This window comes from Dermochelys coriacea, chromosome 1 (assembly GCF_009764565.3).
Source record: "Dermochelys coriacea isolate rDerCor1 chromosome 1, rDerCor1.pri.v4, whole genome shotgun sequence".
In the NCBI taxonomy this organism is placed as follows: domain Eukaryota; kingdom Metazoa; phylum Chordata; order Testudines; family Dermochelyidae; genus Dermochelys; species Dermochelys coriacea.
This window is the reverse complement of record NC_050068.2, coordinates 353,081,333-353,103,017: the sequence shown is the minus strand read 5'-3', so window position 1 is coordinate 353,103,017 and position 21,685 is coordinate 353,081,333. Positions and strand designations below refer to the sequence as shown.

The window sequence follows — 21,685 nt, the reverse complement described above, 5'->3', positions numbered from 1 at the left end:
CGAGGGAGGGGCTGAGCCTGGTGCCTCCTTTGTCACTGCCGTCCCCCCCCACGCCCGCCCCCCTCCTGCCTTATTTGTCCCGTTGCCCTTTCACCCACATACCAGCTGCTATTTCTGGGGCTGGCTCTGAGCCCAGGGCAGGGGGGCGGGCGCCGGGTGGGGCGGAGGGCACCAGGGGGTGCGCCTCGGGCGGGGGGCTGTCCCGGGCCACACCCAACAGCGTCGCTGGCTCAGCGCCGCCTCCCTCCTGCTGCCCAAAGCCAGGGCACGGCACCGGGTGCTGGGGCAGGCCTGGCCCCTCCCCACTTCCTCCCGTCCTCGCTGGGTGGGGGTGGGGACGGCTGGCGCCCCGTTCCCATGGCCCAGCCTGGCAGGGGAGGGGGTGGGCTCTCATTAGTCCCAGATGTGGGGACCCCCCTGCACCGGGGGTTGCTGAGCGTCTTGGTGAGTTTCTCGCCTTCCTGCGTGCGGGGAGGGAAGGGGACAGGCCTGGCCCACTCGGCCCTGGTGCCCGTGCCTGGAGCACCCTGGGCACGCTCACACGCACACGCTCACACCCCCCTTCCTGCCATCCCCCCTGCCCTCCCGAGGCTACACTGAGTCCCCCGGGGCCGTGCCCCACTCAGCCGCCCCCCCGGCTGCAGCCTGGGCAGAGCCCTGCCGGGCACAGCGAGCCCTGGGCCGGGGACTCTCCTCCAGGTGCCCTTGTGGTGGTGGAGGGGGGGGCTGCGTGCTGGTGGCTGGCTCCAGGGAGCTGGCTCAGTGGGGCTCTGGCCCAGGGGAAGGACACGGGGTCAGTGGGGTTGGCAGGGGCTGGGGCACCTTGAGGTCAGGGCGGCTCGGCCACTTCAGCCCAGGGCTGGAGCAGCCACACTCCCTGCACACCAGCGAAGGTGCAGGCCCCGGGCTGCCCCCTGGCTGGGTGGGCGTCCAGCCCAGCCCAGCCCAGCCCCAGCCTCCTGCCCCCCTGCGACATCCTCCCCTCCAGTACCGGGGTTGGGGGGGGCACAGGCAGGGCTGGTTTTGGGCCATGTGAGGTGCGTGCAGCATCCCAGGGCGGCTGCAGGCTGGGGACAAGGCAGAGCCAGTGCCCCTGTGTCAGGACAGCGGCTCCCCTTTGGCCAATGGGGGGCACAGTGGGGGTGTGACGCAGCCGGGCGGGGGGGGGGGGGGAGTGTTGACCTGGGAATGTGGCAGGGGAGTTTCACTGGGGACGGGAGCCCTGAGAGCCTGTAACCTGAGCCGGGAGGGGGAGAGGGAGGTAACACCTCTGCCCTGGGAATGTGGACAAAGGCTGCAGGAGGGAGCCTGCTGGGGGGGGTTAGTTTCAGTTTGGGGCTGGGTGGTGGAACGCAGGGAACCCCAGGGCTGGGGTCTGAGCTCCCTGCCCCCCAGAAGGACTTGACGGAGGGGTGCTGGTTGTACCCACAAGCTCTGATGTAGACTGTGTTCCTGTCGTCCAATTTTACTGTTTGGCTTCCGTTTTACTGGCTGGCTGAGAGTCACAGTGACTCCCGGGAAGAGGGGTTCAGGCCCTGGACTCCCCCACACTCCGTGACGGGGGGCTGTCTGGGGCCAGGCAAAACAGCGGGAGGGAGAGGCCCAGGTAGGTTTGGGCCCTGGGAGAAGCTGAGGGCAGAACAGCAAGGGGGGCTGGTGAGGGCTGAAGGCCGGGGCTCAGCGGAGCAAGCTGGACCCATAAGAGCCATGGAGGGGGCAGGGGATTGGGGAGGGAGGATGCTCCCCGTAAAGGGGCTTTCCCAGGCGAGAGGCTGGGGGCTCCCTGCTGGGCAGAGTGGGGTAACACTGGGGAGGCTCTGGTACAAGGACGGGGCAGGAGTGCCAGGGAGTCCGGGTGCTGGTGTGTGAGATTGGGGGGGGGGTGTCGTGGGCCGGGAGGTTGGGTGATTTTGCAGGAGAGAAAGAACCAATGTGTGGGACGGTCTGCAAAATGCCTGATAATAAACTAGCCCCACGGAGGGTATTGGTGAGGCAAAACAGTGTATGTGGAGTTACTGGGGACTCGGAAAGGGGAAACTGAGGCAGGCATGCCTGCCATGCTGCGGCCTGCTGCAGGAGGGTGCCCTGGGCAGAGGCTGCCCTCTGATACTCACCCACCTAGGTCCCCACCTCCCCCTGTGCAGGGGAGGGAAGGGCAGCATGGCCAGGCCCAGTTGTGCCCCCGCCTGGCTTGTGTGCTGCCCTTGGGGCTGAAGTAGCTGTCTCTGGTGAGGAGCCGCCATTCTCCGGGAAGAGCAGCTCAGCAGCAGCCGGTGCTAGAGCCAGGCCCCACCTGGGTCGGCGCCAGGAGTGGTCAGGACAGGCAGCCATGTGCTATAGCTGGCAGCTGCCAGGAGGGGCAGAGAAGGGGCATGGGGGGCTGGGCAGGGGAGGGGGCATCGTGGGCAGGGATGGAGTGAGACACTTCTGTCCTTGGCCCTTTGCTAGCCAGGGTCTCAGGCAGGCTGCAGGCAGGCAGGGGCACGGGTGAGAGGGGGAGGCGGGGGTGGCCCACAGGGGCAGGGTCCGATTTCAGGATGCCATGTAGGGCCGCAGGGAGGCCGGATGCCAGGTGTCCTGTTACAGGCAGTGTGGAGCGGGGCAGGCAGGGGACGCAGAGCAGCGGGTTTGAAGGACGCAGGACGCACTGTTCCTAGGGGCTCTGCCAAGGGCGGACGTGGCACTGACGCCCGGAGACTCGGCACCTTCTAAGCAGGTACCAGCGTCTGCTGCTCGGCTCCCCGGGCAGGGCCTGGGGCTGGGGCTGCACACCCAGGATGGGCCTTGTGGGGCCAAGGCTGTGCTTTGCCTCAGTTGGCCGCCAGCCAAGTCCCCAGCCTGTCCAGCTGATTGCCTCCCAGTGCCCTGGCTAGGGTGCCCGTAAGCTGGGCTGCAGCTGCTGGCCATCCTGGGCGTGTTTCGGGCTGTGCTGACCCCTGTGCTCCACATGTCTTTAGTGTGTTGCCCCCTGCCCCTCCATGTGTCCTTGGCGTGTGGGGGATGCACTGTCCATTTGGGTGGTACATGCTCCTGCCGGGTTTGGGGTGCAGATGGTGGGTTTGGATGAACACTCCCCTTTGGACCATGGCTGGGCTTGGCTGGGGGGGGAGGTGTCCTCAGCACATGTAGGGGTGCACTGTCCCTTTGTATAGGCCTTTGGGGAGCTTGGGGCTACGGAGTCTGGGGTATGCTGCCCATTTCCAGCCTGTGTTCCCTCGTGTTTGGGGTACATTGTCCCTGTGCTGGGGTGTCATGGAGTCCCCGGGCGATGCTCTGGAGCTGCTCCCCATGAAGCCAGGCAGGGCTCTGGGGAAGTCTCCTCTCTGGGAGCAGCCTGTCTGCAGGACCCACAGCTCCCCCGGCTCCCCCCTTCCTGGGTCTGACCTCGGAGCATTCAGCATCCTCTGCCCCAACGTGTGCCTCCCACAGCGAGTCTGCCCAGGCGGGGTCCTGGGGAAACCAGAGGGTCCTGCCCCCCAACTCCGCAGTCAGACGAGACTCTCAGCCAGCCAGTAAAACAGAAGGTTTATTAGATGACACGAACATGGTCTAACACAGAGCTTGTAGGTGCGGAGAACAGGACCCCTCAGCTGGGTCCATTTTGGGGGGCAGTGAGCCAGACAACCACGTCTGCACTTCACTCCATGTCCCCAGCCAGCCCCAAACTGAAACTCTCTCCAGTCCCCCCTCCTCTGGGCTTTGTCCCTTTCCCGGGCCAGGAGGTCACCGGATTCCTTTGTTCTCCAACCCTTTAGCTCTCACCTTGCAGGGGGGAAGGGCCCAGGCCATCAGTTGCCAGGAAACAGGGTGTCGGCCATTCTCTGTGTCCAGACCCCTGCACACACCTGCCCTCTCGGGCTCTGCAATGATCACACACACTTACCCCACCCCCTAGATACTTAAGAACTGCACAGGGGAAACTGAGGCACCCTCACACTATTCAGAGGAAACATTAAGAACAGTCCCGCTCCTTCACACGGAGGTCTCCTAACCCGCTGGGTTTGGGGACATGCTCGAGGTGCTGGCCATGCAGGGGGTGCGCTGGCCCTTGCTACCTGGGCCTTGCCTTGTTGGGGTCCCTTCGTCTCTTGTGCCAGCCCCTGGGCTTGTTGCTGTCACTTGGGCTGTGTCGGCCCTTTGGCCTCTGGCCCCCAGCAAGGTCCAGCGGGGCCCCATAGTGCAGGCCCCCATTTCTATGGCAGGTGCCTCCAAGGGGCTCCTGCTCTCCCCTCCCTGCCAGACTTCCCCGGCCCTTCTGCAGGGCTGAGTGCCCCAGCAGGACTGGGGGCCTGGCGCATCCCCGCTGCCCGGGAAGGGGAGGGCAGAGCGTTCCCCCACGCAGGCTCCCCAGCGAGCTGATAGCACCTTCTGCTGGGGTTCGCCTACACTGCGGCCGGGAGGGAGACAGCCCCGGGCCAGCGCTAGTAAGAATCGCAGGGTGGCTGCCGCAGAGCTGCCCCAGGAGACTGCAGTCCCTTGGCCCTGGCAGGACTGGGAATCCACTGCCCCTGGGGCCGTGCTGGCCTGGCTTCCTCCCCGGCTCAGCCAGCGCCTGCGAGGGGGCATCAGGATCCCCCGCCGGGTGGGATCAGAGCTGGCGTCCAGCACCTGGCAGGCTGCTGAGGCTGCAGGAGAGGCTCCAGGGGACTGCACAGGCAAGAGCTGGGGCTGCTGCCCCTCTGGCCTGCCCCTGGGGCAGCTCTGCAGCCTCAGGGGCAGATTCAGGCCTTGGAGTGGGGCCAGCCGTGTCTCTGCTCCCCAGGGAGGCCCTGGGGATCCCCATATCCAGGGGAACCCCGGGTTCCAAGGGTCTGGCCTAGCAGCCCTGTTCCCAGAGGCCTGGGGTAGCAAAGTGGGAATGTGGCCCCAGCAGAGGGGGGCTGGGACCCTGCCAGCTCCGTGCTGCCCCACAGTGTGCAAGGCTCAGCGGGTTCCCTGCTGGGGGTGCTGCTGGGGGATAGTGTGCAGTTGTCATGAGAAGACAGTGGCTCTACCAGGCGGTGCCCCTGATTGCCCCCTGACGCCCCATCCAACCTCTCCTCTCATTCCTGACGGTCCCTCCCGGGACCCCTGCCCCATCCAACCACCCCTTCTCCCTGTCCCCTGACTGCCCCTGGAACTCCTGCCCCTGATTGCCCCCCGCTGCCCCATCCAACCTCCCCCTCCTTCCTGCTTGCCCCCCTAGGACTCCTGCCCCTATTCAACCCCTCTGTTCCCTGCCCTCTGACCACTCCAACCCCATCCACACCCCCACCCCCTGACCACCCCCCCCGAACTCTCCTGCCCTCTATCCAACCTCCCCACTCCCTGCCCCGTTACCGCGCCGCCTGGAGCACCAGTGGCTGGTGGCGCTACAGCCGCTGGAGGCGCCCAGCTGGAGGCAGCCACGCACCGCGCAGCCCAGAGACCGGGTCAGGCAGCCACGCACCGCGCAGCCCAGAGACCGGGTCAGGCCGCCGGGCCACGCAGCCCAGAGACCGGGTCAGGCAGCCACGCACCGCGCAGCCCAGAGACCGGGTCAGGCCGCCGGGCCGCGCAGCCCAGAGACCGGGTCAGGCCGCCACGCACCGCACAGCCCAGAGACCAGGTCAGGCCACCGGGCCGCGCAGCCCAGAGACCGGATCAGGCCGCCACGCACCGCGCAGCCCAGAGACCGGGTCAGGCCGCCACGCACCGCGCAGCCCAGAGACCGGGTCAGGCCGCCGGGCCACACAGCCCAGAGACCGGATCAGGCCGCCACGCACCGCGCAGCCCAGAGACCGGGTCAGGCCGCCACGCACCGCGCAGCCCAGAGACCAGGTCAGGCCACCGGGCCGCGCAGCCCAGAGACCGGGTCAGGCCGCCACGCACCGCGCAGCCCAGAGACCGGGTCAGGCCGCCGGGCCGCGCAGCCCAGAGACCGGGTCAGGCCGCCACGCACCGCGCAGCCCAGAGACCGGGTCAGGCCGCCACGCACCGCGCAGCCCAGAGACCGGGTTGGCGTGGCACGCTGAGGCTGTGGGGAAGAGGGAACAGTGGGGGAGGGGCCAGGGGACGAGCCTCCCGGGCCAGGAGCTCAGGGGCCGGGTAGGAGGGTCCCATGGGCTGGATGTGGCCTGCGGGCCATGGTTTGCCCACCTCTGAGCTAGAGGGAACCATGCGACCAAGCAGATCATGGTGAGGAGTCAGACACCCAGCAGGGCAAGGGGTTTGGGAGGTTCCCGGGATCATGGGCCCTTCCAGCGAGGAGCTTTGAGTGCAAAAACGCTGTTCCTCTCCTTGACCTTACCCAGCATTTAGCACTCGCTAATTTGGGTGAGCTCGTCCCAGATCCTGGCTGCATGTGTCAGCCCAGGGGGTGTCTGCGGCCGGGTGGGCCAGCCCCGGGGGTGTCCGTGTGTCTGTCTGCGGCCGGGTGGGCCAGCCCCGGGGGTGTCCGTGTGTCTGTCTGCGGCCGGGTGGGCCAGCCCCGGGGGTGTCCGTGTGTCTGTCTGCGGCCGGTGTGCCGGCCCACTGGGGAGCTGGTGCCCGCGGCTGGCCGTGTCGGTCTGTGCCTCTCCCTGCTGCTCCGAGGAAGCTGGGTAGCTCTGACCCTTCCCTCACTTGGCCCATTCCCAGCTGCATGTGACGGAAGCAAACCCGGGAGCCGTGGCCAAGCTGCCCGTTGGCGTGATGGCACGCTGGCCCCCAGCCCAGGGAGTGTCACAGCTGCCGCAGCGATGGAGTGTGATTGGCTGGCAGGGCCTAGTGGGTGGTGGTGGAGGGCCCCACGGGTACTGTGGGGAGCCGCGTGAGGGCAGCAGGACCTAGAGTGGGGTGTGTCAGCGGTCTGCACTCCGTACTATGCCCCAGCTTTCAAACAGTGCGTAGGAGGGACCCCTTCCCTACGCCAGCCCCACAAGGGGTCCCGAGCCTCACTACCCCCGAGGCTGAGCCCCTGTGGGGGTAACGGACCCTGGGGTTGGGGGGGCAGTGGGGCTGAGAGCTGGAGTTGAGGGCCATCCCCTGAGGGAGGGGTGCCTGGGAGTGATTCCCTGTGGGAGGACAGCAGGGCCTACAACCTGGGCTGGGGGGAGTCTCCTGTGGGGGCAGTGGGGCTGAGGTTCCCCTCTCTAGGAAGTCCTCTGTGGGGAAAGCCCCTGGAGGGCTTCAGTTCATGCCAAGGCTGGGGCTCAGGGGTCCACTGTGGGGGAGGCAGGGCGTGGGGCTGGGGAAGGGTGTGCCCTCTCTGGGGCGGGAGGTGGGGCAGGGGCAGGGGTGCCCGCTCTGGGGCGGGAGGTGGGGCAGGGGCAGGGGCAGGGGGTGCCCTCTCTGGGGCGGTAAGTGGGGCAGGGCAGGGGTGCCCTCTCTGGGGCAGGAGGTAGGGCAGGGGCAGGGGTGCCCTCTCTGGGGCGGGAGGTGGGGCAGGGGCAGGGGTGCCCTCTCTGGGGCGGGAGGTAGGGCAGGGGCAGGGGTGCCCTCTCTGGGGCGGGAGGTGGGGCAGGGGCAGGGGGTGCTCTCTCAGGGGCGGGAGGTGGGTCAGGGGCAGGGGGTGCCCTCTCTGGGGCGGGAGGTGAGGCAGGGGCAGGGGGTGCTCTCTCGGGGGCGGGAGGTGGGTCAGGGGCAGGGGGTGCCCTCTCTGGGGCGGGAGGTGGGGCAGGGGCAGGGGGTGCTCTCTCGGGGGCGGGAGGTGGGTCAGGGGCAGGGGGTGCCCTCTCTGGGGCGGGAGGTGAGGCAGGGGCAGGGGGTGCTCTCTCTGGGGCGGGGCCCTTTCTGGGCTCTGCGGGAGCCGGCGGTGGGGCTGGGGCTGGGGGTTCTCTGGCAGTTGGGGGGGGCGGAATCGATCCCCCAGGACGTCGGGCGCCAGGGTCAGGAGGTTGGCGCCCTGGGGCAGCCCCGCGCGGCCCGGGCCCCCCGTGTCGTGCTCACGCTCCGTCTCCCCCCGTCCCTGTCGCCCTGGGGGGTCAGGGCCGGAGCGTGGCTGCCGGGGGGCAGGGGTTCCTCGGAGAATCGGGCTCCGGGAGCAAGCTGGTCCCTGGCGGGTCGCGGCGCCGGGAGCCGAAGAGAGCTGGGCCCGGCCTCTTGGGCTCTGTTTCCAGCCCCCCGGGAGAGCCGGGGGCTTGTTACTGCGTGTGCAGGGTCCGGGAGGGGGGGCTGGTGGCCCAGGCTCGGGGTCCCCTTCCCTCCGCGCCCTCCAGGGCTGCCTCCGTCTGCCACGGCCTGGGCCCCGGGCTGGGGTCGGGCGTTCCCCGTGGGGCGGGGAGGTCCTGTTTCCCGGGCAGGGGGTGGCTGTTGGGTCCTGCTCGGGGGGATGATGGGGGCAGCGCTGCTTTGTGGGCCGCATGCAGGGGTGTCAGGAGGAGTCGGTGCCGGGGAGAAGGGGGGGGAGTGCCCGTGCTCAGTGGGGACCCCAATGCCTGCTCTCTGCCCCTCCCCCGGCAGGCAGCGCAGGGCCCCCAAGATGGCGGAAGCGCACCAGGCTGTGGCCTTCCAGTTCACGGTGACCCCCGAGGGCGTCGATGTCCGGCTGAGCCGTGAGGCCCTCAAGCAGATCTACCTGTCTGGGGTCGCCTCGTGGAAGAAACGCTTTGCCCGCATCAGGGTGAGCTGGGCCCCAGAGGGTGGTGGTGCCAGGGGGCACTGGGGGTGGTGGTGCTAGGGGGAGCGCCGGGGGGGTGCAGTGTGTGTGTGGCTGCACTGTTGGGATGGCAGTGCCCAAGGGGTCTGGGGAATGCAGTGCCGGGGGGTAGGTCTGGGAGGGCACTGGGGGGGGGCGGTGCTGGAGTGTTGGTGCAGAGGTGGTACTGGGAGCTGTCATACTGGAGGGTGTGGTGCCAGAGGTGATGGGGCTGGGGGGTGCAGTGCAGGGGTGGTTACAGGGGGCACTGCAAGGGGAGTGTGGTGCTGGGGGGTGTTGGGAGGGGCCCGGGGGTGTGTGGTGCCAGAGGTGATGGGGCTGGGGGGCACTGGAGGGTGTGGTGCCAGAGGTGATGGGGCTGGGGGGTGCAGTGCAGGGGTGGTTACAGGGGGCACTGCAAGGGGAGTGTGGTGCTGGGGGGTGTTGGGAGGGGCCCGGGGGTGTGTGGTGCCAGAGGTGATGGGGCTGGGGGGCACTGGAGGGTGTGGTGCCAGAGGTGATGGGGCTGGGGGGTGCAGTGCGGGGTGGTTACAGGGGGCACTGCGAGGGGAGTGTGGTGCTGGGGGGTGTTGGGAGGGGCCCGGGGGTGTGTGATGCCAGAGGGTGGGGCTGGGGGTACTAGGGGGCGTGATGCCAGAGGGTGCTGGGGCTGGGGGGTGCAGTGCTGGGGTGTGCTGACGGGAGGCCCTGAGGAGTTGTGGTGCTGGTGGGGGTGCCAGGGGACACTGGGTGGGGGGGTGCGGTGGGGGTGGGAGGTGCCACAGGATGGGGCTGGGTGGTGCCATGGCAAAGGGTGGGGCCAGGAGGCACTTGGGGGTGCGGTGCTGGGGGGTTATGGTGGACACTGGGAGAGGAGTGCGGGGCCAGGAGGGCCCCGGGTTGGGGGGCTGCAGTGCCGAAGTTTGGGGCTGGTGGGCACTGGGGGTCGGGGCGGGGACACTGCCGGGTGTGGGGCCAGCACCCCCGTGCAGGACCACGCGGGGGCTGGCGCGTGGCATCGGGCTGGGGTGCCTTGCAGCACCGGTGCACAGGGCGGGGGCGGGGAGGCATGCTGGGGCTCACGGGGATGTGCCAGGCAGGCAGCTCCCTGGTGCCCCTGCCCCCCGTGGCCCTGACTCGCGCTCTCCCCCCAGAACAGCGTCCTGACCGGCGTGTACCCCGCCACCCCCTCCAGCTGGCTGGTGGTTGTCATGGCGACAGTGAGCTCCATGTACTGCCGCATTGACCTGTCCATGGGCCTGATCTGCCACATCAAGCGCTACCTGCCCAGCTGGTGAGTGTCAGCCGCCCCCGCGGCAGGGCCAGCTGCCCCAGGCCTCTCCGCCCGCCTGGGGTGCCCTCTCTGACAGGGGCTTACCTGGCGCCCATCACTGCAGCCTCTGGGCCTCCCAGTCTTTACTGTCTGTCACCCCCTGGGGCAGCTGGGCCCCAGAGGTGAAGTGACTGGCCCAGGTCACACAGGGAGTCTGTGCCAGAGCAGGGACTTGAACCCAGGGCTCCCCAGTTCCAGGCCACACTCGAGCCACTGGGCCACACTTCCCTTGAAGTCCACTGGGACCCCCCTGCCTTTCCCCTGATTTCCCACTGGTGCTGCTGCTCCCTTCCCAGGAGCCGCCAGTGATTCCCGGAGCCCCTGGTGCCCCCACGCTGCTCCACGGTGCCTGGTAGAGGCGCTTGCAGGGTGGGGAAGGCTGCCCCGGCATTGAGCTTCCTCTTCTCATTCATGGCAGCCGCTACCTGAGCTTCCAACACCGGACCCTGCTGAGTGCCGTGCTCTTCTCCACGGGAGTCTGGCTCTCGGGGATCCTGCTCTGCCGGCAGTCTCTCAAGCTGCTGCTCTCCTACCACGGCTGGATGTTCGAGCCCCATGGCAAGATGAGCCGGAGCACCAGGGTCTGGGTGGTGAGTGTGCGAGGGCAGCCCGTTGCTGGGCATGTGTGCGACAGGGAGGTCAGCTGGCATACCAGCCCGGACCGGCTTCCCCAGGCTGGCGATTTAAAGGGCCTGGAGCTCCCTGCAGCGGCAGAGCCCCGGGCCTTTTAAATCACTCCGGGGCTCCCAGCTGCCACTGCAGCTGGTAGTTCCGGGGGGTGATTTAAAAGGCCCGGGCTCCCCGCCGCTGCTACCGCAGCCGGAGCCCAAGGGCCATTAAATCTTGATTTAAAGGGCCCGGGTATTTAAAGACCCCGCCTCTTCCGGTTGAGGCCATGCCCCCTCCTCCAGACTCCGGTGTACCAGTAAGTCCTTTAAGTTACTTTCCCCCCTGGTGTGGTGGGAGGGTGGTTCATGGCTGTGGAAGGGGGTACAAGGCTCTGTGGGGGGTGTGGTATGGTTAATAATGCACCAGGCAGAGTGTGGGGGCTCAGTCCCCTTCTCCTTCACTCCAGCCCCTTCCTTTGCTTTTCAGGCTCTAGTGAAGGTGATGTCTGGCCGCAAGCCCATGCTCTACAGCTTCCAGACCTCTCTGCCCAAGCTGCCCGTTCCCAGCGTGGAGGCCACAATCCATAGGGTAAGAGTGGGCACGATCTTACTTAGTGACTCGTCTCACCACCGTCCTGTGACAGTGAGTGGACTCAAATGGACTCATGATTAAGGTTAAGATTTTGTCATGGGTATTTTGAGTAAAAGTCACAGACGGGTCTTGAGCAATAAACAATAAAACATGGAAGCCCGAGCCCCACTGCCTGGGATGGAAGCCACAGCCTGAGCTCCGCTGCCCGGGGTGACCATTTGCCTTTCCTTGTATCTGTTATATCTCAGTGTCCCCAACTGCCCCTTGTAGTTCTCTTATGGGACTGGCTGTACCACTCCTGCATTTCCTAAGAGCAGCACCTGCTGGGACTGGATGGCAGATGATGGCCACTTCCCCAGTGAAATGAAATGCTAATCTGTATTCTGTTGTTCAGCCCCTTAGTGGCACTGTGTGTAAAACACCCTATTGAAATAACCTCTGCCATACCTGGCAGCTTATTAAAGGATCTTATGCTGAACACATCTGGTGCATATAAGCCAGTCCATAGCTGGTATAGAAATACATGACATGGTGTCAGGAGTAAACTAAGAACAGAAACAGAAGGAACCAAGCAACAAAGTTTGCAGGATTGCATCAACACACCACCCTTCATTGCCCCAGAGAACTTCAGCTTTGACAAACCTCCCCAGTGGACAGAATACAAACGGTAGTTTGCAAGACTTCAGACTGCAAACAAACTCACAAAGAAGGTTTTCTGAACTTGGGCCAGTTTACCACAGAAATAACAAACACTCTGAATACATAGCTTTTGATCAAAGGACCACCAACCAACAGCCTTCTCAGCCGCAGTGTGGCACTAGGATGGACCTAGTGAGAAAAGTGGAAGAACTCAATGGAATATTTGGTGATACTGGACTTCTGAAAGGAGATCCAGTACAAATCACCTTAAGACACGATGCTGAACCATACAGTGTACATACACCTTGAAGGATTCCTATCCCCGTACTTCATACAGTGGAAACTGAGTTAAAGAGAATAGAGCGAATGGGCATAATTGAAAAAATCTCTGAGCCAATAGCATAGTGTGCCCCAACGGCACCAGTTATAAAGAAACATGGAAAAATATGAATCTGTGTGGATCTTAAAAGACTTAATGAGAAGAGGAAGGTAAGAGAAAAATAAATCCTCCCACCCTTGGCTGACTTCCTGCCCAAAGTGAAAGGAGCTACAGTATTCTGCAAGCTGATTGCCTCCAGCAGATTCCTTTAGCCAAAGAAAGTGCTAAACTGACTGCACTTGTCACACCCTTTGGGAGATTTTGCTTTTGTAGATGACCTTTTGGGATCACCAGTGCACCTGAAATTTTCCAAAGACCGATGGCAGAACTGTTAATGAACCAAGTGGAGCTGCAGGTTCCATGGATGAAATTCTGATTGATGGAACTTTTGAAAACTCTCAACACAATCCTGGGCTTGATCAATCAGTCTGGGCTGAAGCAAAACAAAGAAAAATGATTTCCGCCCTGCCCCCGAAATTGAGTGGATCAGTCCTAGCCCTGAGTAGGAGCAATTCCAGAATCGACAGCACCAAGTCACATACCAGAACTGAGACATGTACTGGGGATGGTCAGTCACTTTGGTTGATACCTACAAGTCATTTACACCTGCACTGAATGAACTGTTAAAGTCCAACACACCGTGGCTATGGGGCCAAATCAAGACATTGCCTTAAAAAGGCAAAGGAAATTATCTCAGCAGCTCCAGTTCTCGAGTTCTGTGATCTGAGCAAACCCACAATGGGGCCAGGGTGGACGCAAGCAGCTGTGGCCTCTGTGGTGTCGTGTTGCAACAACTGGGCTCAGAGTGGAAGCCAGCTGCACTTGGCTCTGGCACACTCACCGAAGCAGACAGTCGATCTGCACAGATTGGCAAGGAGGGCCTGGCAAGCGTGTGGGCTTGTGAGCACTTTTACAGATCCCTGTGTGCGGCCTGCATTTGTTTACACTGATTGATAACAGACCCTAAACTGCTTGTAAACCTGATCGGGGAAAAGACCTGGGTCAAGCACCCCCTGAGATGCCAGTGTCTATTGCTAAGGTTAATGCGATTTAACCCAATTGCTGGATATGTTCCTGGGAACAATCTGAAAGTAGCAGACACTCCGTCATGGAGCCCGGCATCACACCCAACTACCCATGAACTTGAAGGTGACGTAAAGGCGTATGAGGATGCTGTGGACACACACAGACCAGTGTGTCCAGGAAGGAGACTACTCCAGCAAAAAAACAACCCTGATAGACACACAACTTCAGGACGTTCTAAGTTACACTGGGGCGGCTGCCCGAGTAAATAAAGGGCGTTAAGGAAGTGATGAGAGGCTACTTTGAAGTGCGGGAACAAGTAAGTGACTCAAATGGACTCATAATTAAGGTTAAGATTTTGTCACGGGTATTTTGAGTAAAAGTCACAGACAGGTTGTGGGCAATAAACAATAAATCATGGAAGCCCGAGCCCCACCGCCTGGGATGGAAGCCTCAGTCTGAGCCCCACAGCCTGGGGCTGAAGCTGCAGAGGTCACCTAAAACCCAGAATCCGTGAACTGCGTGACCAACTCATAGCCTTGCTCATGGTTAAAGGCAATTGCATTGTAATTCCAAAGGAAATGAGAGGAGAAATCCTAAACCTTATGTGACGAAGCAGGACTGTTCTTAATGTCTCCTCTGAATATTGTGGGGGTGCCTCAGTTTCCCCTATGCAGGTCTTAAGTATCTAGGTGGTGGGATAAGGGTGTGTGATCGTTGCAGAGCCCTAGAGGGCAGGTGTGGGCAGGGGGTCTGGACATGGAAAATGGCCGACACCCTGTATCCTGGCAACTGATGGCCTGGGCCCTTCCCCCCTGCAAGGTGAGAGCTAAAGGGTTGGAGAACAAAGGAATCCGGTGACCTCCTGGCCCCAGAAAGGGACAAAGCCCAGAGGAGGGGGGGGCTGGAGAGAGTTTCAGTTTGGGGCTGGCTGGGGACGAGGAATGAAGTGCAGACATGGTTGTCTGGCTCACTGCCCCCCAAAATGGACTCAGCTGAGGGGTCCTGTTCTCTGCAACTACAAGCTCTGTGTTAGACCATGTTCGTGTTGTCTAATAAACCTCTGTTTTACTGGCTGACTGAGAGTCACCGTCTGACTGCGGAGTTGGGGGGCAGGACCCTCTGGCTTCCCCAGGACCCCGCCTGGGCGGACTCGCTGTGGGAAGCGCACGGAGGGGCAGAGGATGCTGGATGCTCCGAGGTCAGACCCAGGAAGGGGGGAGCCGGGGGAGCTGTGTGTCCTGCAGACAGGCTGCTCCCAGAGAGGAGACTTCCCCAGAGTCCTGCCTGGCTTTGTAGGGAGCAGGTCCAGAGCATCGCCCGGGGACTCCGTGACAACTGGTGTCAGCGGTGGGATGTACTGCACCCCGTGGATGGCGCTTCCTGCAGTAAGTAACTGAGGAGCAGTAAAATGAAGGGATTGACGAGGACCAGGCGTGCTGTAAGACTCAGAGAGGAGCGGTTTCGGGGGGCGGTTAACCCCTGAGAGTGTGTGACCAGTGAGAAGGACTGTGCAGTAATGGGGTCCCCCTGGGTACTGCATGGAGCAGTCTCAGGGGCGGAGGAGCCTGCGGCTTGGCCCTGGGAGAGAGAAGGACTTTTGCAGTAACAGGGTTCCCCTGGGGATTGCAGCGAGCGGTCCCAGGGGCGGAGGAGTCTGCAGCTCGACCCTGGCAAAGAGATGGTGACCTCGAGAAGGGCTGGCGCACGAGGGGTTCTCCCTGGAAACCGTGGGGAGCTGAGAGCACACAGGCCTGTGAGTCCACAACAACTTGAGGACAGCGGAGTGAGGGCCTGTCACCGTCTCCTTAAGAAGGACGTTGTAACCCTGTGCAAAAAAAGAGGGTTACGCACTGGAAAGTTCCCCAAAGCACAGTTAATCGTGCAGCTGGAGGAGGATGATCACACTAAGGAGCAGATTCCTGACCCAAATGGGGCTATAGCAGGATCTGGGAGCAGCTGGAGTGGTAGCCAGGCATCCCCAAGACTCCTGTCCCCAACCAGACGGGGGTCTTCACGATCGGATTCCCCATCGGGGGATCGGAGACGGACGGGATTGGAGCTGAGTCCGAGAGAGCAAGAGGACTGTGAGAGGCAGCGAGAGCCCGAGGAAGAGCTGCAGACACAGCAGCAGCATGAACTGGCGATGGTGGAGCGGAGAGGCAGAGGGGACCTCCCAGGGGTGAGTGGGGATAGACCCGGGGTGCCAGTTCCGCAGGGAACCTCAATACTAAATTGCTGCTCCTGGTTAAGGGGGAAGGGGAATGTGGATGCCCCCCTCACCGCCTTTGAGCAGGCTGGCGATTTGAACCAGGGGGACCCTCTGGAAAAAAGCCCTGGTGTCTAACTCGCTTGCTGGGTCCCAAGGCCATAGACTCCGTCAGCCAGATGCGTGGGGAGGTGGACAGGCTCCCACTCCTGGTCCCAACCTATATGTCTGTGTGGAGTCTCCTGGGCTCAGGCCCCTCGGACCCCCAGTGGGAGCAGAAGGTGATGGTCAATGGGGAGACATTCCTGGGGTTTCAGAGTAGCAGCCGTGTTAGTCTGTATTCGCAAAAAGAAAAGGAGGACTTGTGGCACCTTAGAGACTAACAAATTTATTTGAGGATAAGCTTTCGTGAGCTACAGCTCACTTCATCGGATGCATTTGGTGGAAAAAACAGAGGGGAGATTGAGTCTGTATATCAATCTCCCCTCTGTTTTTTCCACCAAATGCATCCGATGAAGTGAGCTGTAGCTCACAAAAGCTTATGCTCTAATAAATTTGTTAGTCTCTAAGGTGCCACAAGTACTCCTTTTCTTTTTGTGAATACAGACTAACACAGCTACTACTCTGAAAACTGTAAGGAGAGTGATCACTTAAGATAAGCCATCACCAGCAGGAGAGGGGGGAAAGGAGGAAAACCTTTCATGGTGACAAGCAAGGTAGGCTATTTCCAGCAATTAACAAGAATATCTGAGGAACAGTGGGGGGTGGGGTGGGGTGGGGGAGAGAAATAATCCTAAATTTGTGTCTGCTCAGGAGAATGGCCCTGTAACTAGGTCGCATCCAGTTAGTGTCTATGTAAAATCCCAGAGACCAGACAATTCTGGTGCTTGTATTTTGCCTGTTGCTAGTGTATTGTTGGGAAAGGCTGTAGCAACTCTGTCTAATCAGGGTGAGATCCTAGCCAGGGCACAAGGAGAGCAGAAAGGTGATTTGATTGTGTTACCTACTGAGGGTGTGGAAACCTGTAGCAAGAAGGAAAAGATTCCTGAACTTGTGTGTGGCAAAGGGAAGGAGAAGGCTTCCAACCTTTTATCTAGGAAGTCTAAAGTTTGCCTGAAAGGGGATTGTGTAGGAATCTGCCTGATGGGCCAGAGGTAATGCTGGATGTAAGTGAGACCCAGAAAGAGTCTGTTGTTGCTCAGGAAAGTGTTCCTCTAGAGCAAGCCCTAGGTGAAGAGGGCAAGGGCAGAATTTCTGTGAAGGGTGAATTGTTGCATAGAAAAGCCCCTGGGGAAAGGAATCCTCATGGAGTCTTTGCAAGCAGTTTACTGCAACTGAAGGGTGGGAAAGTGATTTAATCAAGAAAGTTTCAGTTCCTAACAGCCAGAAATTTTCTGTTGTGAATGGATCCACTGACTTTCCTGTTGAAGGATCCAGTGTGGATAGCTTTGAGAAGGTCTCAGAAGGAGTGAAAGCTGTTAAGAAAGTTAAACAGTCCTCTAACCAAGTGGCTGTGTTTGGCCAGCTTGTTGGGGAGACAAGGTTGTTGAGAAAGGGATGTCTCCATGCTAGTTCTGTAAGTGAACAGTCTGTGGCCCAGGTCAAGATGGGGGCTCTTAACCAAGAGAGCCCGAATTGCAGCCCTCCAGACTGCAGCTCTGGGAGAAGACCCGATCCCAGTTTGACCCCCAGGGGTTTTGGGGTGGCAAAAGTCCTGGGCCGCATAAACCTTCCCACATGCGGCATGCGAGTGCTATCAACCAACCCCGACCTAAGGGAGGGCGTGAAACTGGAAGGGCCTGGTGTAACTCCCAGCAAGGAATGGGAGAGATGCTGGGGCATCCATGGGAACATTGGTGGGTTCGAACTTCCCCAGGTCACCAGCTAAAGTGACCCTGCTCAGTTCGGTCTCGAAGGGGGGAGAGATGTGACAAAGCGGGACTGTTCTTAATGTTTCCTCTGAATAGTGTGGGGGTGCCTCAGTTTCCCCTATGCAGTTCTTAAGTATCTAGGGGGTGGGATAAGGGTGTATGATTGTTGCAGAGCCCTAGAGGACAGGTGTGTGCAGGGGTCTGGACACAGAGAATGGCCGACACCCTGTTTCCTGGCACCTGATGGCCTGGCCCTTCCCCCCTGCAAGGTGAGAGCTAAAGGGCTGGAGAACAAAGGAATCCGGTGACCTCCTGGCCCGGGAAAGGGACAAAGCCCAGTGGAGGAGGGGCTGGATGGTGAGTCAGTTGGGGCTGGCTGGGGACGAGGAGTGAAGTGAAGACATGGTTGTCTGGCTCACTGCCCCCCAAAATGGACCCAGCTGAGGGGTCCTGTTCTCTGCACCTACAAGCTCTTAGACCATGTTCCTGTCATCTAATAAACCTTCTGTTTTACTGGCTGGCTGAGAGTACGTCTGACTGCAAAGTTGGGGGGCAGGACCCTCTGGCTTCCCCAGGATCCCACCTGGGCGGACTCGCTGTGGGAAGCGCACGGAGGGGCAGAGGATGCTGGATGCTCCGAGGTCAGACCCAGGAAGGGGGAAGCCGGGTGAGCTGTGGGTCCTGCAGACAGGCTGCTCCCAGAAAGGAGACTTCCCCAGAGTCCTGCCTGGCTTCGTAGGGAGCAGTCCCAGAGCATCGCCCGGGGACACCGTGACATCTTATCTGTGAAAGGCATCATGGATGAACTAAATGCTGTGAATGGGCCAACCAGTTAGTGTGGTGGCTGGGCATCAGTGAGGACATAAAGTATCTGCATGTGAATCTTGCAGAAATAACAAACCATCACAACACAAAGAAAATGAATAACAACAACCCTACCAGACAAACCTGGGAAGAACAAGCTGCAGATTTACAGGACATCATGACCTTATCATCTTAGACTGTTTTTCCAGGTGTACATGTAACAGCGACAGACCCCGGTTGTCGACGGGCAGGATTGAAGCTGGGATCTTGGGAGCTCAGTGCATGAGCTAAAAGCCATATGGCTGTTGTCTCCCTCTCTCTTTCTCTCGTTGTCTCAGTGCCACTAGATGGGACAGAGCACCACACCCAGGAGGTGTGTGGGTTACAGTTGGCAATAACGAACTTGAAAGACATGACATCAACGTCACATAGTGTTATAGAGAAAGTGGTGTGCACTTTTGCTCACTTCGGCATTCCAGAACAAACAGTGACAGACAATGGACCACAATTCACTGCAGCAGAATTTAAGTCCTTTTGAACAAAATATGATTGTGATCATATTACTGGCAGCCCACATTACCCACAAGTGAATGGAGAGGCTGAGAGAGCTGTACAGACAGCCAGAAAATCCTGCAGCAGGAAGATCCCCTCCTTGCTCCTCTGAGCTACAGATCAACGCCAATAGCAGGTACTGGCTATAGCCCAGCACAGCTCCCGATGGGAAGACAACTCAGGTTGTTTTCCAAAGTTGGAAAGGTAGTTCTATCTCCAAAGTGGGCAGACATGGAGAGAGTGGCCAGATTGGAGGAAAAGGCTAGGAAAGTATATGGACACTTTTACAACAGACGTCACTCTGTTACAGAACTGCCCGGTCTAGAACCTGGTGACCATGTTCATGTCAAATTGGATGGAGAAAAAGGATGGACAACTCCAGCTGTTGTAATGAAAATGAATTCAGAGCCCAGATCATACGTGATCATGACCGACAGTGGAGAGTTCAACAGAAACCATCGACATCTACAATTTGTTCCTCAGAACAATGAACAGAGCAACCTCTACAGATGCAGAACAAGAAGAGGACGACTCAACAATGCCAAGCTGACCAAAGCCCGTCCTTGTAACTAATGGGCAGCCTGACAACCAAGTTGTTACACATTCGGGTCGTGTAATTAGCAAACCAGGACGATTCAGACACAGACTGATCCATACTGAACTTGAAAGCCACAGATTTTCCATGGCAGGAATGGAGCATTTAAAGAGGGCGATGTGATGAAAGGTGAAACTGTCTGAGCCGGTTCAGCCGCCAGGTGGTGCAGTGTGTACACTATAGTCGGACCAGAGAGTTCTGGATGCTGGGGATGGAGGCTGTGCCCAGCCTGACGCTGACCCGAGCGTTACGATTCTTCTGTCAAACGGTTACAACTGAGCATTGACTTGATGCGGCTCAGAAACTTCCCTGTGCAGAAGAAAAATGCTGCTTGTAGCCATCGTAACTGAAACGAAACAAGCCCAGACGCAGCTCCCTGACCTCGTCACGTCCTTTTTTAACTCTCCCGTTAGCCTGTTCGTAGTTCATGTGTAACATAGCACTGTCCAGAACTTGCTTTTCTCCCTGATTGCGCACTTCTGGGTCCAAACGAGGCTTGACTGGCCAGTTCGTAACTCTGAGACTTGACTGTGTTATTTACACAAACCTCCGCCACACCTGGCTAAGCATCAAAGGGCATTACGGGGTGTGTAAGGTGGCTCTGCGGCCAGTCTCTAGCTGGTACCAGGACATGACACCCGCAGGATCTCTGGCTCGTGGGCTCCCCACTGCTAGGGCCCGTTAGAAGAGCTCCGTCCTGGGAAGGAAACGGGCATGGAGTGGGGCTCCAGTAACGGGGCCAGTCCTGCCCGTGGGCGCAGTGAAGCAGCAGGTGGAGTCGCTCTGACCCTGATGCTGCAGAAGAACCTGAATGGACTGAAGTGTCTGTACCCAGTGCTGGGAGCAGGGAGATGGGCCAGGAGGGTGAGGAGGCCAGGCGAGGGCCAGCGTAAAGGGGGGGCTGGGAGGCTGAGGCTCATAGCCGGGCTGGCAGGCTGGGGCGGGGGGCAGCAAAGGAGTGACAGCTCCAGGGAGCTGCAGTTGGACAGCGCAGGATCCTTGGAGCTAGGGCATGGGGAAAGCACCACAGCACAGACACGCCTGGGGCCATCCGCTGCAGGAGCAGAGTGAGCCAGACCCCCTGGCCTGGCCGTGGGAAGCCCTGGATGTCACTCTTGGCTGGGTGGCTGTCTGTAGGGGAACAAATGCAGCCCAGTGGGCACCCTCAGGAGCTCTGCCCTGCAGCATGGGCACATGGGGGGGCAGCGCGGGGACCCCAGCAGGGTTCAGCAAGGCAGACTCCGGAGGGGCTGGCTGAGGGTGTGGGATCTGGAGAAGCCAAACTGGCCTCGAATGGGGCAGGGACATGGCAGCTGAGCGGAGGAGGCCCAGGGAGGGAGTGGCTCTGTCGGGGGGATTCCAGGGGGTGGAAAGGGGAGAAATGGGGGAATCAATGCAGGAAATGCAAAGCCTGGTTTCAATCAGCGGGTCCTGGCAGGGAGCTGGGGGACTGTCTCCCAGGAGAAGGGCTTCGGGGTGGGGGCAAAGGGGGGCATTGCTTCCTGAAGTGGGTGGAGCTGGCTGGGAACCGTCCCCAAGGAAAGGGCTGGGACATTTAGAACTGCTGCCGCTTGGAGCGGGGCTGGTGAGGGGGCAGCTCAGACCCACAAAGCAGGACTCGGCTCTTGGCTCTGAAACGAAGCGTGCCCCCGCTCTGAGCCCTGGCGGCGGTGCCCCACGACCGTGGAGGGCTGAGACGGCCCCGCAGGGAGCCCGACTCAGGCTGGCCATGTCTCTGCAGTACCTGGAGTCCGTGCGCCCCCTGCTGGAGGATGAGAAGTACCGCGAGATGGAAGTCCTGGCCCAAGCCTTCCAGCAGCACACAGCCCCCAGGCTGCAGAAGTTCCTGGTCCTCAAATCCTGGTGGGCACCCAACTATGTGAGTTCCCCTGTGCCACTGAGTGCCCGGAGCCAGCAGCCCTCCCGCTCCACTCTGCTCCAGCTCCTGCCTCTCCCGCCTTCTCCTGGGCCCTGCCCAACTCCCCCACAGCCAGGCTCCAGAGCTGGCGGGATGTAGGCTCAGGGGTCTGTGGTGCCCAGGCTGGCCCAGTGCAGATGGCAGGGCGGAGGAGCTGTGCGGTGGGAGCTCGTGATGAGCCTGTCTGCTGGCAGGGGCTGGCTCTGCATGGGGGACAGCCGCCCTGGGCTTGCCCTGGCAGTACCCCCCCATCCTGCCAGCTCCAGGGCAGGAGTGTGGCTCTCAGGCCTGTGACAGGAGCTACAGCCCATTTGCCTGACACAGCCATGTGGCTCTGTCTGCCTCAGCTCTGCCTGTGTGCACCAGCACTGGCCGCGAGGGTTCACCGGCCCCACGCACCTCCTGGCCCTGCCGTGGGCAGCAGCTGCTCCAGCATCAATGCAGTGTGAAGCGAGGACGGTTGGGCCCCCGCCACCCACCCCGCTTGACTGGGATGGGGCTGGGGGGGAGCCGCGGCGAGGACAAGGATGTCGGAGGCTGGGGAAAGGCTAGCACAGACTCAGAAGTGGCCTGCTCCGGCCGGAGTC

At 61.0% G+C, this 21,685-nt stretch overlaps 1 protein-coding gene across 2 annotated transcripts in view; it reads left to right on the top strand.

Moving 5' to 3' along the window:
• The first annotated feature begins 2,521 nt into the window (after positions 1-2,521).
• CPT1B (carnitine palmitoyltransferase 1B) overlaps positions 2,522-21,685 on the top strand; it is a 53,076-nt gene continuing 33,912 nt past the window's right edge. Inside the window, exons 1-6 of one of the 2 annotated variants that reach the window (XM_038386849.2) lie at positions 2,522-2,716; positions 8,401-8,560; positions 9,730-9,869; positions 10,327-10,498; positions 11,004-11,105; positions 20,922-21,059. In XM_038386849.2, the coding sequence (XP_038242777.2) occupies positions 8,420-8,560; positions 9,730-9,869; positions 10,327-10,498; positions 11,004-11,105; positions 20,922-21,059 (693 nt within the window). In that variant the 5' untranslated portion in view covers positions 2,522-2,716; positions 8,401-8,419. The remainder of the gene's footprint in view (positions 2,717-8,400; positions 8,561-9,729; positions 9,870-10,326; positions 10,499-11,003; positions 11,106-20,921; positions 21,060-21,685) is intronic. The other variant, XR_005290544.2, reaches the window with a different exon arrangement.